General features: G+C 32.5%; 2 protein-coding genes across 2 annotated transcripts in view; one reads left to right on the top strand and one right to left on the bottom strand.

Moving 5' to 3' along the window:
* The window catches only part of LOC111088971, a 3,842-nt gene extending 2,259 nt beyond the window's left edge, over positions 1-1,583 (top strand). Inside the window, exon 2 of the mRNA XM_022400443.1 lies at positions 1,204-1,583. Within this exon, the coding sequence (XP_022256151.1) occupies positions 1,204-1,399 (196 nt within the window). The 3' untranslated portion in view covers positions 1,400-1,583. The remainder of the gene's footprint in view (positions 1-1,203) is intronic.
* Positions 1,584-13,312: 11,729 nt separating this feature from the next.
* Positions 13,313-16,728, bottom strand: part of LOC106471837 (transcription factor E2F3-like) — a 15,010-nt gene continuing 11,594 nt past the window's right edge. Inside the window, exons 6-8 of the mRNA XM_022400442.1 lie at positions 16,114-16,228; positions 15,877-16,012; positions 13,313-13,524 (exon numbers count right to left, since the gene is read on the bottom strand). Of these exons, the coding sequence (XP_022256150.1) occupies positions 13,313-13,524; positions 15,877-16,012; positions 16,114-16,228 (463 nt within the window). The remainder of the gene's footprint in view (positions 13,525-15,876; positions 16,013-16,113; positions 16,229-16,728) is intronic.

Below are 16,728 nucleotides of genomic sequence, written 5' to 3' on the forward strand. Positions count from 1 at the left end.
AAGGTAGCTAGTCATCACCACCCACCAATAATTCGTGGGCTACTTTTTACCAACGAACAGTGGGATTGACATTCACATAATAATGCCCCCACGGATGAAAGGGCGAGCATGTTTGGTGGGACGGGGTTTTGAGCCCGTGACCTTCAGATTGCGAGTCAAACGCCCTAACCACCTGGCCACGTAACCCTGACCCACAGCACGAGGACTTATAACATGTCGACACGTAACCTTGACCCACAGCACGATGACGTTATACATGTCAACACGTAACCCTGACCCACAGCATTATACATGTCGATACGTAACCCTGGCGCACAACATGAAAACATTCTACATGTTGACATGTCTAGGAACTAGGCTTGTTTATATAACCTGTTTCAGTGTAAGTTATCGTTATCAGGTTCTAAAAACTAGGTTTCTTTATATCATTTGATTCAGTTATCATCATTAGATACTGGGTTTTTTTATATCATTTGTGTCAGTTATCATTATTAGCTTCTAAAACTGAGTTTCTTTATATTACTTGTTTCAATATAAGTTATCATTATCAGGTTCTAAAACTGGGTTTCTTTATATCACTTGATTCAGTTTCAGTTATAATTATCAGGTTCTAAAACTGGGTTTCTTTATATTACTTGTTTCAATATAAGTTATCATTATCAGGTTCTAAAACTGGGTTTCTTTATATCACTTGATTCAGTTTCAGTTATCATTATCAGATTCTAGTAACTGTGGTTCTATATAACACTTATTTCAGTGTAAGTTATTATCAGGTTCTAAAACTAGGTTTCTTTATATCACTTGATTCAGTTATCATAATTAGATACTGGGTTTCTTTATATCACTTGATTCAGTTTCAGTTATCATTATCAGATTCTAGTAACTGGGTTTCTTTATAACACTTGTTTCAGTGTAAGTTATCATTATCAGGTTCTAAAACTAGGTTTCTTTATATCACTTGATTCAGTTTCAGTTATCATTATCAGATTCTAGTAACTTGGTTTCTATATAACACTTGTTTCAGTACAAGTTATCATTATCAGGTTCTAAAAACTAGGTTACTCTATATCACTTGATTCAGTTTAACTTATCATTATCAGATACTGGGTTTCTTCATATCACTTGTTTCAGTTATTATTATCAAATACCGGGTTTCTATATATCATTATCAGATTCTAAAAAGTGACGTTGTATGTTTTTCAGTTTCTGCGAAGGAAAACTTTTTAAAAACCTGAAACAGGCTCAACAACAAGAACCAGACTCCACAACAGGAACCAGGATCAACAACAAAAACCTAGCACAACAGGAACTGTGTCGAATTGACACGTGTGTTGACACTTGGGAAATCTCTGATACGGAATGTGACCGGCACTTGACCCCTGCTGGCGTCGCAAGATAACCTGGACCGGTGATGTCATCTTTAGTTTGTTATATGGTGGCGTCGTACGGCACTCGTCACATCCCACGATCACAACACCATTCACAGTGTTAATATCGTTTGTACGAAGGCTTATCAGCTTATGATTACACCTGTACCTGTTCCTCTGGTGTCTGTTTGGCTAAATAAAATTCATTTCTCTGAATTGGTTTCTTGTTATTCATCTACAGTGAATTTCTAGCAAAGCTACACGAGAGATATCTGTGCTAGCCGTCCCTAATTTAGCAGTGAAAGACTAGAAGGAAGGCAGCTAGTGATTACCACACACCGTCAACTACTCTTTTTACCAATGAATAGTGGGATTGACCGTCACATTAAAACGCCCCCACGGCTGAATGGCCGAGCCAGTTTGGTGGGACGGGGATTCGAACCCGCAAAAAAAAACAACTGACAATTTTCACAAAATCTGTTTCTTTTTGGTTCACAACTTTTACAAAAACTATTATTGATGACTAATAGCTATAACAGAATTCTTCCTTAAAGGAAAAAAAACCCTTTCTTTCAAGGTAAATACCCTTTTAGGAAAAAAACCCTTTCATTCAAGGTAAATACCCTTTGAAGAAAAAACCCTTTCCTTCAAGGTAAATACCCTTTGAAGAAAAAACCCTTTCCTTCAAGGTAAATACCCTTTGAAGAAAAAACCTTTCCTTCAAGGTAAATACCCTTTGAGGAAAAACTCCTTTCCTTCAAGGTAAATACCCTTTGAAGAAAAAACCCTTTCATTCAAGGTAAATACCCTTTGAAGAAAAACCCCTTTCCTTCAAGGTAAACACCCTTTGAAGAAAAACCCTTTCCTTCAAAGTAAATACCCTTTGAGGAAAAAACCCTTTCCTTCAAAGTAAATACCCTTTGAGGAAAAAACCCTTTCATTCAAGGTAAATACCCTTTGACTAAACTCTTTTATGACTGATAAACTTGACAAAACTATTTCCTCATGGCTGATAACTTTGAAGAACATTTTAACAAATGGTTAAGAATCAAGGTTACCAGTAAAAATGTTTCAATCCTAGTAACGGTTTCCTGGTTACTAAACTGAAACGATATTTCTCTTTGTTTTTCAAATCGAGAGACAGTTTTTGTTTTTTTTTCCTAGAAGCCTGGAATTATTTCATATCGACGCAACTGCCTTGATAAAATAACAAACGATTGGATCGTAGTTTCTATAGCAACTTGCCATCACTACCATCAACAACGATTTAATATTAGGTCTTCAAGAAATTAATATCGCTTTTTTAAATGAAAAAACCCGAACAACTTATATATCAAAACAAAACATTTAGTAAATGAAATAGTCTCCATTCTTATCGATGATGCTTTTACATCTTACAATCGGGTTGTTAATGTCCTGATTAAAGAAATCACTTGGCTCTGAAGCAAAAAACATGTCGATGTTCTCTTTAACACCTTCCACATTTGCAAGATGGTGTTGCAGCGAACGAACAAGATGGTAATCTGATGGTGCCATATCTGGAGAATATGGTATGTAGGGGAGAACTTCCCAACCCAACTCCAGAATCTTGTGTTGCGTCAAACGTGCCACATGTGGACGTGCATTGTCGTGGAGAAGAACACCTTTCCGAATGAGTGAAGGGAGTTTCTAATGAAGGGCTTGATTTAAACATTTCAGTTGCTGACTATAGATCTCTGCATTGACGGTTCACTGTGGATTGAGGAGTTCGAAATGAATTACTCCTTTGATGTCCCACCAAATGCAAACCATCACTTTCTGCGGATGGAGTCCAGGTTTTGGGGTCGGAAGTGGTTTTCGTCTAGGACTGAACCATTGTTTTTGGCATTTAATATCCGCATAGAGAATCCATTTTTCATCACTGGTGACAATTCTGTCCTAAAATGCTTCACGCACCAGAAGAAACGTTCACACGTTGGAAACGATGATCTTCGGTGAGTTCGTGAGGCAACCACAACACCTTCATTATGAAGTTTTCCCATATTCCTTAAATGTTGACGTATTGTTTCATGAAAGACATACCATTTCAGGGCCATTTCACGAGTGTGTTGCCTTGGGTTAGACCACTAATGGCCATCATTGTAGAAACTTGTCGTATTCGTCACCACTTCTCTCACATTCTTCTTCCCACCTTCAGTGGAACTCTCTTTCTTTGTGGCGTTTGTCATACCCAAGATAATTGGCTTTTCTACCACCAAAAGCAAACAAACTTGTTCTAGTCCATGGAGAACTGTATCTTTTTTATATCACACAAAACTCGTTTTATTTCATTAAAAAGTATTTTCTACCATATAGCATTTGTCCTAGCCCAATAGGAATATTGCTTCCACACAGATTTTGTCCTAGCCCAATGGGAATGTTGCTTCCACACAGATTTTGTCTAGCCCAATGGGAATGTTGCTTCCACACAGATTTTGTCCTAGCCCAATGGGAATGTTGCTTCCACACAGATTTTGTCCTAGCCCAATGGGAATGTTGCTTCCACACAGATTTTGTCCTAGCCCAATGGGAATGTTGCTTCTACACAGATTTTGTCCTAGCCCAATGGGAATGTTGCTTCTACACAGATTTTGTCCTAGCCCAATGGCAATATTGCTTCCACACAGCTTTTGTGTCCTAGCCCAATGGCAATATTGCTTCCACACAGATTTTGTCCTAGCCCAATGGGAATGATACTTCCACACAGATGTTGTCCTAGCCCGATACTTCCACATAGATTTTGTTCTAGCTCAAGGAAAATGGTGAATTTTGTAGTTTCCAAATTCTTTTTACCTAATACCCAACTTTACCAGTGAATAGTACAGCTAAAGAACCACCATTCCAACAAAGCCATCAAACTACCAGTGAATGGTACGGCTAAAGAACCGCCATTCCAACAAATCCATCAAACTACCAGTGAATGGTACGGCTAAAGAACCGCCATTCCACAAAGCCATCAAACTTTACCAGTGAATGGTACAGCTAAAGAACCACCATTCCACAAAGCCATCAAACTTTACCAGTGAATGGTACGGCTAAAGAACCACCATTCCACAAAGCCATCAAACTTTACCAGAGAATAGTACGGCTAAAGAATCACCATTCCACAAAGCCATCAAACTTTATCAGTGAATGGTACGCCTAAAGAATCACCATTCCACAAAGCCATCAAACTTTACCAGTGAATAGTACGGCTAAAGAACCACCATTCCACAAAGCCATCAAACTTTACCAGAGAGTGGTGTAGACAAAGAACTACTACACTACAAAGATGCCAATCACTAACATCCTTTTGCCAGACAACAATTCCCGATATATTTTTCAATATTCCACCTTTTACTACTTCAGTGAACCCAAAATTTTCACTCACGAGTGGTTTGTTGTTAAGCACAAAGCTACACAAGGGGCTATTTGTGTTGTGCCCACGGTGGATATCGAAATCCGATTTTCAGCGTTCTAACTACTCTGAGTTACTGTTGTGCCTCACGAGCAGAATATCAACTTTGGTATTGTTTCCTTTCTCTTATTAATTACACAACATTCTCCTCCTCCTTCCTAACAACATATACCCTTCAAACAAACACATATACTAGCTTCATGCTACAGCATTTTGAAAACGTTTTTCAAGCAGAACCCAGTATCACAGCCTACAATATGACTCCATATATTTCTTGGCCATGTATAACCATGTTAAGAAATTAAGTTTGTTGAATTTCGCGCAAAGCTACTAGAGGCTATATCCGCTAGCCATCCTTAATTTAGAAATAATATACTAGAGGGAAGGCAATTACTCAATACTACCCTCCGCCAACTCTTTGACTTCCTTTTACTAACGAAAAGTAAGGTTGACCATCACAAGATAACGCCCCTTTGCTGAAAGGGTATGTTCGGTGACGGGTTTCGAACCCGCGACCAGAACATTTCTGATCGATCGCCCTAACCACCAGGTCATGCAAGGCCTACTACCCATTCAGAAAATGTTGTCGGTTTGTGTTATCTTAGTGTCTTTGTACGAAGTGTTTGAAGGCGAGAAATCATATTTTAATTGTTACGGAATTGACAAACATACTTTTTTTCTTCTGGCAACAAATTAAGTAAAATTTCGCACCTTACTTGTGACTGTGGAAAACGTCGAGTACAAATTTTGGCTAATGTGCCGAACCAATATGTGAATGTTTTTATTAAAAAAAAACTTTGTAAACGTCAGTAATGATAATCTCAACCAAAACACTCATGAAATATCAGTTTTTAATAGATAAGTAAAACAATGCAATGACAGTAACAAGAGTCAAGTTTTCAATTTGAATATAAAGATGATTCATTATAAGTATATGTTAGAATCCATCACCCAGAGTTGGCTGGCTCGATTACAGTCACTTTTCTTATGGCAACTAGAAACTGTACGGCGATGTACGTAGACTGTTTTGTTTTAGAAGTTTGGTCCGAGAAGGGAAATTTCCACTTTTGTTACGATAGATTTTTGGCTTTCAATTTATAGACACAAGTACTTGATCGGTTAAATGACTGAATTATTACCTTCCAGAAAGTAATTACCATCTATTGGCGTTACTAAGGATTTAATAACGAAAGAAAGAAGGCAGGTATTTAACTGCCTGTGTACCCTCAAGTAGATCTCGCATTTCTCTGTGCTTTGGGTGACGTCACAAACAGGAGGTGATGTTACGATATTAATTTGCTCGATGAACAAACAATAGATTAAAAATAATTTAAACACGAGAACTTTTAAATAAACTATAAAACAATACTGGTCATGTGAAACAAACATCTGAACTTAGCTTTTATTAATTGGATATGTAGCAGCATAAAACATTACGATTGTTGGTTGCTACAAGCGCGAAATAGTGTAACATTTGGAAGCTACTACAAGCCTGAAACAGCAAGCAGCATGTAACACCTGGAAGTTGCTAAAAGCGTGAAAGAGCTACTTTGAAACTGTTACAAGCTTAAAATAGCTTTGTACCAAAACAATATAAAATTCATATATAGTTTTTGGTAAAGAATTAAAATGGCTACATTTTTTGGAGTGTTATTGTTTGTTTGTTTCCACCATTTCTTGAGCTGAATGAATGTGTGCTACAAATTCAATGTGTGCTACACAGGTTTCAAATATGTATGCAGATTTATTATCACAGAAGACAGTAGTGCTGACAGTGACAAATATAAAATAATTGTGCATCAGACATCATACCATGTTTAAAATACAAATTATAAAAAGTGACATTTACAAGACATTTCAAACTCAAGTTGTACAAATTATAATGTACCTCAAAACCTGTTAAACAGTAAGTATTTTAAATCCTGGTTCATATTTGTACCAACTTTCAAGAGCAGAGCAGTTACAGTTAGTGAAACAAACAGCTTTATGTAGTATTCCTTCGGATTTCTTACTGTAGGTGTTAAAAACTAATTGTTATACATAACATTCCGTGAATAAATATATTAAACAAACTTAGACTTTGAAAATAAGTGGCCCAAAGGGGGGGGGGTCAGAATTTCCTCTATTTTCTAGAAAATTATTTATTTATGATAGTTATTAAAATTAATATTTTATTCACCTGTGTATATCTAAGTTCTACCTCTTTCTTTGATATATTTAGTCCAATGATACAGCATTATACATAAAAACATATCAAGAGCCACCTTTATTACGATTAGCTTACAACAAACTTCTACCAGCCAAATACACAATCCCTGGTATTTACTGTTGAACTGCTATAAAAGTTACAAAAACACAAACTTCTCTTCAGTTTTATCACAGTTATTGCCGATTGAAATCAATGCCAGTTAAATTTATTAAAACATTCTTCTTTCTTTCTACAACAGGTTTTATAAACTTCACTTCATCCAGACACATTTCTGTGCGAGATTTGGGTCTATTGCTGTTAAGCACAGACCTATACAATTGGACATCTGTAATCTTGACAACCACATGCATCAAAACCAATGTAAGCCCGCAGACTTACAGCCGAGTCATTAGGGTGTTCTTTTGTAGAAATCCTCTATATATTTAAAATTTATTTTTCATTAAAATAATAAAGTACCGTATAAAATATTAAAAACAAAACTTAAACTTTAGGAGAAAAAAATCTTTGGTTTCTGAAAGAACCAGAGGTTTAAAACTAATATTATAGTATTCTGTATACGTCACAGTATGAGGTTTAAAACTAATATTATAGTATTCTGTATACTTCACAGTATGAGGTTTAAAACTAATATTATAGTATTCTGTATACTTCACAGTATGAGGTTTAAAACTAATATTATAGTATTCTGTATACTTCACAGTATGAGGTTTAAAACTATTATTATAGTATTCTGTATACTTCACAGTATGAGGTTTAAAACTATTATTATAGTATTCTGTATACTTCACAGTATGAGGTTTAAAACTAATATTATAGTATTCTGTATACTTCACAGTATGAGGTTTAAAACTATTATTATAGTATTCTGTATACTTCACAGTATGAGGTTTAAAACTATTATTATAGTATTCTGTATACTTCACAGTATGAGGTTTAAAACTAATATTATAGTATTCTGTATACTTCACAGTATGAGGTTTAAAACTAATATTATAGTATTCTGTATACTTCACAGTAATACTTAATATCCACATAGGAAATTCAAGAATGACTTTTGTGAAGTCATAAGCTACTGTTCTTTAATAGTTAAACTTTACAAATATAGTACAGTAGCTATAAATACACTACAAGTAGTGTATTTATTTTCACAAATATAGTACAGTAGCTATAAATACACTACAGTAGTTAAACTTTATAAATATAGTACAGTAGCTATAAATACACTACAGTAGTTAAATTTTACAAATAAAGCACAATAGCTATAAATACACTACAGTAGCTATAAATACACTACAATAGTTAAATTGTGCTTTATTTATAAAGTTTAACTACTGTAGTGTATTTATAGCTACTGTAGTATATTTGTGAAGTTTAACTATTGTAGTGTATTTATAGCTACTGTACTATATTTATAAAGTTTAACTACTGTAGTGTATTTATAGCTACTGTAGTATATTTGTGAAGTTTAACTATTGTAGTGTATTTATAGCTCCTGTACTATATTTGTGAAGTTTAACTATTGTAGTGTATTTATAGCTACTGTAGTATATTTGTGAAGTTTAACTACTGTAGTGTATTTATAGCTACTGTACTATATTTGTAAAGTTTAACTATTGTAGTGTTTGTAGCTGTTATGTAACTAGTATACTTGAAGTCCCCGCTACAGTATCCAGTGTGTGCCAAGTCACTGCTACAGTATCAGGTGTACGTCAAGTCACTGCTACAGTATCCAGTATGTGTGTCAAGTCACTGCTACAGTATCCAGTATGTGTGTCCAAGTCACTGCTACAGTATCCAGTATGTGTGTCCAAGTCACTGCTACAGTATCCAGTATGTGTGTCCAAGTCACTGCTACAGTATCCAGTATGTGTGTCCAAGTCACTGCTACAGTATGTGTGTGTAAAATCACTGCTACAGTATGTGTGTGTAAAATCACTGCTACAGTATGTGTGTGCAAAATCACTGCTACAGTATGTGTGTGCAAAATCACTGCTACAGTATGTGTGTGTAAAATCACTGCTACAGTATGTGTGTGTAAAATCACTGCTACAGTATGTGTGTGTAAAATCACTGCTACAGTATGTGTGTAAAATCACTGCTACAGTATGTGTGTAAAATCACTGCTACAGTATCCAGTATGTGTGTAAAATCACTGCTACAGTATCCAGTATTTGTGTAAAATCACTGCTACAGTATCCAGTATGTGTGTAAAATCACTACTACAGTATCCAGTATTTGTGTAAAATCACTACTACAGTATCCAGTATTTGTGTAAAATCACTGCTACAGTATCCAGTATGTGTGTAAAATCACTACTACAGTATCCAGGATGTGTGTAAAATCACTGCTATAGTATCCAGTATGTGTGTCAAGTCACAGATACAGTATGTGTGTAAAATAACTGCTACAGTATGTGTGTGTCAAATCACAGATACAATATGTGTCACCAGGTTTAGTATCTAATGTGTAATATCGCTGCTATATATCTAACAAGTTTGTTAAATTCAAATGTTCTGTTACTATGAAATCACTATTTATATTAGTAAGATTCTGAATTCACTTGCCATTGCAAGTGTTTTAAAGTCACCTTTTATAGTAAGGTAATACATTTAATTCAATTCGAACACTTCACCTATGTATCAATACTTGCTTGAAAATTTAAAAACGTCATGAAGATCCACAATGCCCTATATAAAAGCTACAAACTATATAAATGTGCTACAGAATAAAAAAGAATCTCCAGTACAGATTCTCATTTCCATTTGGTTAAACATCTTGATGTTCTAACAAAATCAGTAAAACTGAAGTAGGGCTAGCTTCAAAGAAGAGAAAAAACGTTAAAAGCTAGAATGCAATGAATACAACCAGAAAACCAGACTAAAACAGTCTTAAACTATCGCTTGTAGAGTGCAAGAAACATAATTTTTAAACTCAGTAACATAGTTTGGTGTACTCTTCATTCTATGTATTATAAATATAAACTATTTTATATGTTACTATTTCTATCATGTTTAATATGTATACAATATATTATTTTATTTAACTATTTATGTTCTACTATATATAGGTATACATGCATATAGCAATGGAGAAACTTGCCCACTGTAAATATTCAGCCAGACTAATAACCAATCAGCATAGAGGAAACTGCATTTAACATCCACATAACATGTACTAATGATTAGAATTACACTCAATATCTCAACTTTTACATGTCTATGTTTGTGGACTGTTTGTTTTGGAGATTAGTCACAAAATGAGTGAATAGAAAAAACAACAACTACATATAAAAAAAACAAGGTTCTGTTCGACAACTAAAACATTTTCATAAATAAAATATGCAGTTGTAATTACACCTATACAAAAACGCCACTAATTTCTTGTTTAAAGAAATTCATTAACTATTTCCTAAAACTGACCATGTTCAGATTTACTATTCTTAACTTCTGTTGTACATAAAACACTTCACAAGAAACAAAATTAAACAGCCTCTTATGATAAAAAAAATACCACTGTTAAACACCTGTGAGAAAGGAATCTGTCAACTACCCGAGCCATCTGTGTGATAAGACGTACTCAACTCAATAATACTAAAAACACAAAAATGGGAATCGAATAAAAGCTACAGCTGGGTAAACTTGTGAAGACAGATATTCTGACTGATGCAAACAAATTCACCTAATAATGTGGAATAAGGACAAAACTGCATATAGCCGTCTTCACTAATTACCTGTCTGTTTATCTATTGAAATATATATTATATGGAATTTTTCTGACTAAACTGTTTTATTCTACAAAGGTTAAACAATTTTAAATCAAAATAATAAAAACAATATCTTTTGAAATTTCACGATAAATGATTTCTCAAAATTGCCCTTAATGTTAAGTGCTAGATTTTTGTACTGCAAGAAATAATGCTATCTTGTAAACATAACAATAAAAATTAAATCTGATATATTTATAAATGTTACAAATTTATTATATAAACAGAAAAGTAGGATATTTATTTTGTACTTCTTGTAATAAATTTATAAAATTTTAATCTACGAACATCAGAATTGTAATTAATGGGAAAATTCTTCAAACATTTAAATCTATAAATGACATTTTGCAAAGTCAAATGTCACACGCAAACTGTCAAATTACATTATTGTGTCATCTTCAGTAAATTATCTGAAAGTCACGATGCTACTGATCGTATAGTGATAACGAAATACAATTATAGAAAATTATAGTTTTGCAGAAATTGTAAAGTTTAGAATGCAAGAGTTAAAGATGTCATATGTTCTTAAACACGTACCTACTGCATTTTAAGCAAAACAGACAATCATGAAATACCATTGACACTATTCTTCAGTTTTACAATTATATTGTTTAACATTAACAGTAAACTTTTCTCATTAAGTAATTTATGTTAGTGTCTAAACTATTCTAATATTTAGTAGCATTCTTCGAACAATATCCAATATTCATTTCACATTTTTAATTGTAAGAAAAAAACCCTCTTTGTCTTACAAATTTAAAGCAAGGTAATAAAAATGAAATATTCAAGTGTTTAATCAATTATTAAAACCTTGCAATATTTAAAACTTCTGTACCAATAAATAAACCAGCAATTGTAAGTTTACAAGACTTACTAAAGTAATTATACAATAAGCTTGTAACTATAAATTAAAATCTTAGATGTAAATTAGGTGAAAAAAAAAGACTTGACAAATACACAATTTTTACCACACTTAAAGCTAGTAAGTTAACTATAAAGTCAGTAAAAATTGTAATCATTTGGAACTTCATTTTAGTTGTGAATGTGTTTTCACTTACGTGATTATATTTCCAAATATTAGATTTTTCAGCATAACTAAAAAAACCAAAATAAAAATTTACATCACTTGTAAAGAAATTTTCAGTACTTCTTAAGAAAGTATTTAAAAATCCAAAGAATCTTTTTAAGCAAATCAGGATGTGTTTCATGCTAACACTTGCTTTTCACACACTAGTCCTACAAACAAACAAATATTAACCTGAAGTTGTAAGCTTTTCTAGGGCAGCATGGAAAATCTTGAATAAACACAGCTATTCATGAGAATGATGACTGCAAATATATTAAAAAGTTATTTATAAACTGATAACCATAAGAATAAAACAAGGTCACTGAAACACTGAACTCACCCAAGTAACAATAACATTTTTACTAAACAATGATTTTTTTCTAAGATGTTAATTTTGAATACAAAAATGTAAACAACCAAGTATTCTTCCAAACAAATCAGTTTTTCTTGGGACTAGCTTCTTTCCTAATTTTTCACCATTTCAGACCTGTTAACATCAGCAACATGACTTCATTGACAAAACCTAAGTAAATATATAGTCTAATTTTTTCCTTTTCTTTCTTCTCCTCTCTAGCTTTTGCCGATTTCCCCTTTTCTACGGCCCAAAAATTCTTCCCAAATGTTCAAAAACTAACAGTAGTCACTATACAGTTTGGACACTTATTGTAAAAATTCAAATCTAGAAAAAAACAATACATATTTCACAAAATGTCTTTTCGTGTTGATTGTTTGTAATATAGTGTTAGTGTTTTAAGCAATGATGAACAAAATCACACTTAAAACGATTCTGAAGGCAAATTAATAATACTATTCACTGCTTCTTCAGTGAACGCTATACAAGTGTTCAATATCTGGATAAAAAAAAAAAAGGCAATGTAGTCTGTTACTGGTCTGTGAAAAATGCATTAAATCAAAATCTTTAAAAAGATTTACTTTTTGAGATTAACTTAGGGAAAAAACAACAACTAAGTTTTATTTGTAGTGTTTCACCAACACCACAAGCTAATCCACGCATATATACGATGACATATGGTAGGTTTCTTTGATATGGAATTTATATTAAAAAAATCAGGTTACTGTTGGACAAAAAAGGCTGTTTTTGAAATTATTAAGTGATGAGTTTTTTTTAAACAATTTTTCACCAATTTTTGCGTCAAACAAGCAGCCGTATTCTTAAAAATGTCTATTCCAGGATAAATTTCCAATAAGAATCTTACTTTTAGTCCAAAGAACCAAAAAATACTCTTACCTCACATTCCTATTTGCGATGCTACTTTATTCAGTATCTTATCTATTTGTAAAAATTCAGTAACTCTAGAAGAACTTCAACTAACTCGTAGCATGATTTATAGATAAAATCACTGGATAAAAATAACTAAAATTTACTTTTAGCCATAGACGTACAAACCACCTTTATGGCTCAAGCCACACGACCAGCAGTGGCTTATCTGTCTGGTTAGCTAAATTTCATTATTTTGCAATCAGATGTACATCATACAGGAAGGTTATATTCGTCAAAAAGGTCAGATAAACCTTCTGCATCATCAAGGGTAAAGCTGTAGTCATCCTCTGAAAGGGGGGGTTCAAAGTGTAGGAAGGGCAAAGGATCATCATTCTGATCTTCAGTTTGTAATAAGAAGTTCTTTCCCATGGGAGCCAAATCATCATCTTCAGAAATCAATGCATATTTTAAAGCTGGATCTCCTACAAAATACAAAAAAAAGTAAAAGCTACAATAAATTTTGTCCTTTGCTATTATTATCATTAAACCGAGAACCTAAATAGTTAGTGTAGAACTCACAAGGTACACGAAACATTATAACTGAACAGTTTTTTTCAAAGTGATGCAATACTTAGAGTACTACATTCATTTTAATACAAGCTGAAATTTTTAGAATAACAGACTAGGTAACACAAATATTAAAGTACTCTTCATGGAATGATTAAGAAAGCTTAAAAACATTTTCTTCAAATTCTTTTACTTAAATCAAAGTAATGTGTTTAATGCTTATTAAATTAAAACATATCCTTAGGTCGGTTAATTTATGTTCAACTATATATATATATATATATATATTAATGTTCAACTATGTAATTTATGTTCAACTATGTAATTTATGTTCAACTATATAATTAATGTTCAACTATATATATTAATGTTCAACTATATATATTAATGTTCAACTATATATATATTAATGTTCAACTATATATATATTAATGTTCAACTATGTAATTTATGTTCAACTATATAATTTATGTTCAACTATATAATTTATGTTCAACTATGTAATTTATGTTCAACTATGTAATTTATGTTCAACTATGTAATTAATGTTCAACTATATATATATATTAATGTTCAACTATATATATATATTAATGTTCAACTATATATATATTAATGTTCAACTATATATATATTAATGTTCAACTATATATATATTAATGTTCAACTATGTAATTTATGTTCAACTATATATATTAATGTTCAACTATACATATATTAATGTTCAACTATATATATATTAATGTTCAACTATATATATTAATGTTCAACTATATAATTAATGTTCAACTATATAATTAATGTTCAACTATATAATTAATGTTCAACTATATATATTAATGTTCAACTATATAATTTGAGATAGAAAAATTTTTTTAAAGATATTTTAAGATGAAAGCATCGATGATATACAAAAAAATAAAATAACATGCCACAGACACTTTTAACAGGACCTCTCCCCCAACCAGAAACACCTGGTGGCAAAGATAAAAGATAGAGTACTAATCTCATTTTGGTAAAAGTTATAAAGAATGTAGCATACAATGAGATATGACAATTACAATATAAAATTTTCAACTCTGACCACATCACTAGCAGAAACCCCATAGTTCAGTACTTCTTGATGCATAGCCAAAAGGTCTGCAACATAAGCTCTATTCTTCTTGCCCATCATTGCATGTTTTTCATACCAGTCCAGTTCTTCAGCAAATACCTCAAAGTCCTGCTGACCTTTGACATGTAAGATTCCAAGTTACAAACCTGTGCAGCTTCTGCAGATGAGATCAAAATGGACTTTGACAGTTCTTGTTGAGAAAATCTATCAAGCTGTGAAAACATTCAAAACTCATTTTGGTAGTAACAAGGGCCTTCAAACAATGAAGAAAGGTTGTGTAATTGGATTTGAAATAAAAAAAAAAGAGCTAATCAATTCGTATGTATGACCATTGCTGGTAATATGGTACAGCTGCCCCGAAAACCCCGTCTCTCTTGAACTGCCCATAACTCCCGATTGAAATACGTTATCATCAGATTCCACGTTTTCAAACAGCATATGCAACATCTCCAAGAAACAATTAGCAAGTTTTCTTATCCCTTGCCTTGCCACTGAAAAAAAAAACTACTTTGTCTCTGGCTGAGGGAACGATTTTGTGTTAATAGCTTTACAATAGAAGTCTAGTAATGTTTGTGTTAATAGCTTTACAATAGAAGTCTAATAATGTTTGTGTTAATAGCTTTACAATAGAAGTCTAGTAATGTTTGTGTTAATAGCTTTACAATAGAAGTCTAGTAATGTTTGTGTTAATAGCTTTACAATAGAAGTCTAGTAATGTTTGTGTTAATAGCTTTACAATAGAAGTCTAGTAATGTTTGTGTTAATAGCTTTACAATAGAAGTCTAGTAATGTTTGTGTTAATAGCTTTACAATAGAAGTCTAGTAATGTTTGTGTTAATAGTTTTACAATAAAAGTCTAGTAATATTTTGTAGAGAAAGAAAAATAATACTGATAAAAATGTCTGCAATCAATAAGTTTTAAACCTTACGAAAAATTATATCATAATAAGTAATTATTATATGCAGGATCCAAACTGTATATTTGTTCCTTCATTAAGTTGTACAATCACGTAATTTACAAAGTTTGAACCACACATAAAAAAAAGTTTATCTGAAATTTTTGAAGAATCAAAGTATCATGATTTTAATCTTCATAGTAAAATTCACAAAGAAACAAAGCAATACAAAATCCTGATATTATTATTATTATTACCTTTCAAGCTATCTCTAGAATCAGTATCTTCAACCCCTGAAGACGTCCCTTCATTTCGATGTTGTCTTTCCTCATCATCTGGACACAAGTAAACCTCAATTTCTCCATTTTCACTCTTTAGCCAAATCTGTAGTTTCTAGAGGACAATATATTTAAAAGAAAATATTTTAACATTCCAGATCAGGAAAAAAGAACACTTTTAAGCACTAAAACCTCAATAGTAACAATCATACATACTTCTCGAGGATCAGGCACCTCCAGTCTCGTATCAGGAGGAGCTTTAACTGCCACTACTGTCTGATCAGCAAGTGTTGGCGTGCAGCGAAGGTCACGGTATGTTACATAAGCATATGTAATCTAAATGTCAAGGAAAACCAGTTTGTACTATTAAGACAGGACAATAATATATTGCTTGCTAAATATGTACAGTTAATTATCAATGATTAAAGATACACCGTGTTCTTCTGTCAAGCGTAAGTGACCTTAACAAAAACTAAAAAATTTGGTATATTGTCTGTAGAGGTAAAAAGAAGCTTTCCAGTTTTCATAGCTTTAATTAGACCACATTAAACTTATAACATTGAACAGGAAAAGTTAGAGTAATAGCTCATTCATAACATGCCTCTTCATAAACATCACAGAAGTAAAAAATACACCAAGGAGATCGTTGTCATATTGTTAAACTTAACACACACACACGAAACAAAGAAACAAGAAGTAAAGAGAACACCATGGATATCACCTTACAACTGTTAAACTTAATATACACACACGAGACAAAGAAAGGACCAGAAGTAAAGAATACTCCACGGAGATCACTGTACAGTTGTTAAACTTAACACACACACACAC

Source organism: Limulus polyphemus, unplaced genomic scaffold, assembly GCF_000517525.1.
Source record: "Limulus polyphemus unplaced genomic scaffold, Limulus_polyphemus-2.1.2 Scaffold4895, whole genome shotgun sequence".
NCBI classification, from domain to species: domain Eukaryota; kingdom Metazoa; phylum Arthropoda; class Merostomata; order Xiphosura; family Limulidae; genus Limulus; species Limulus polyphemus.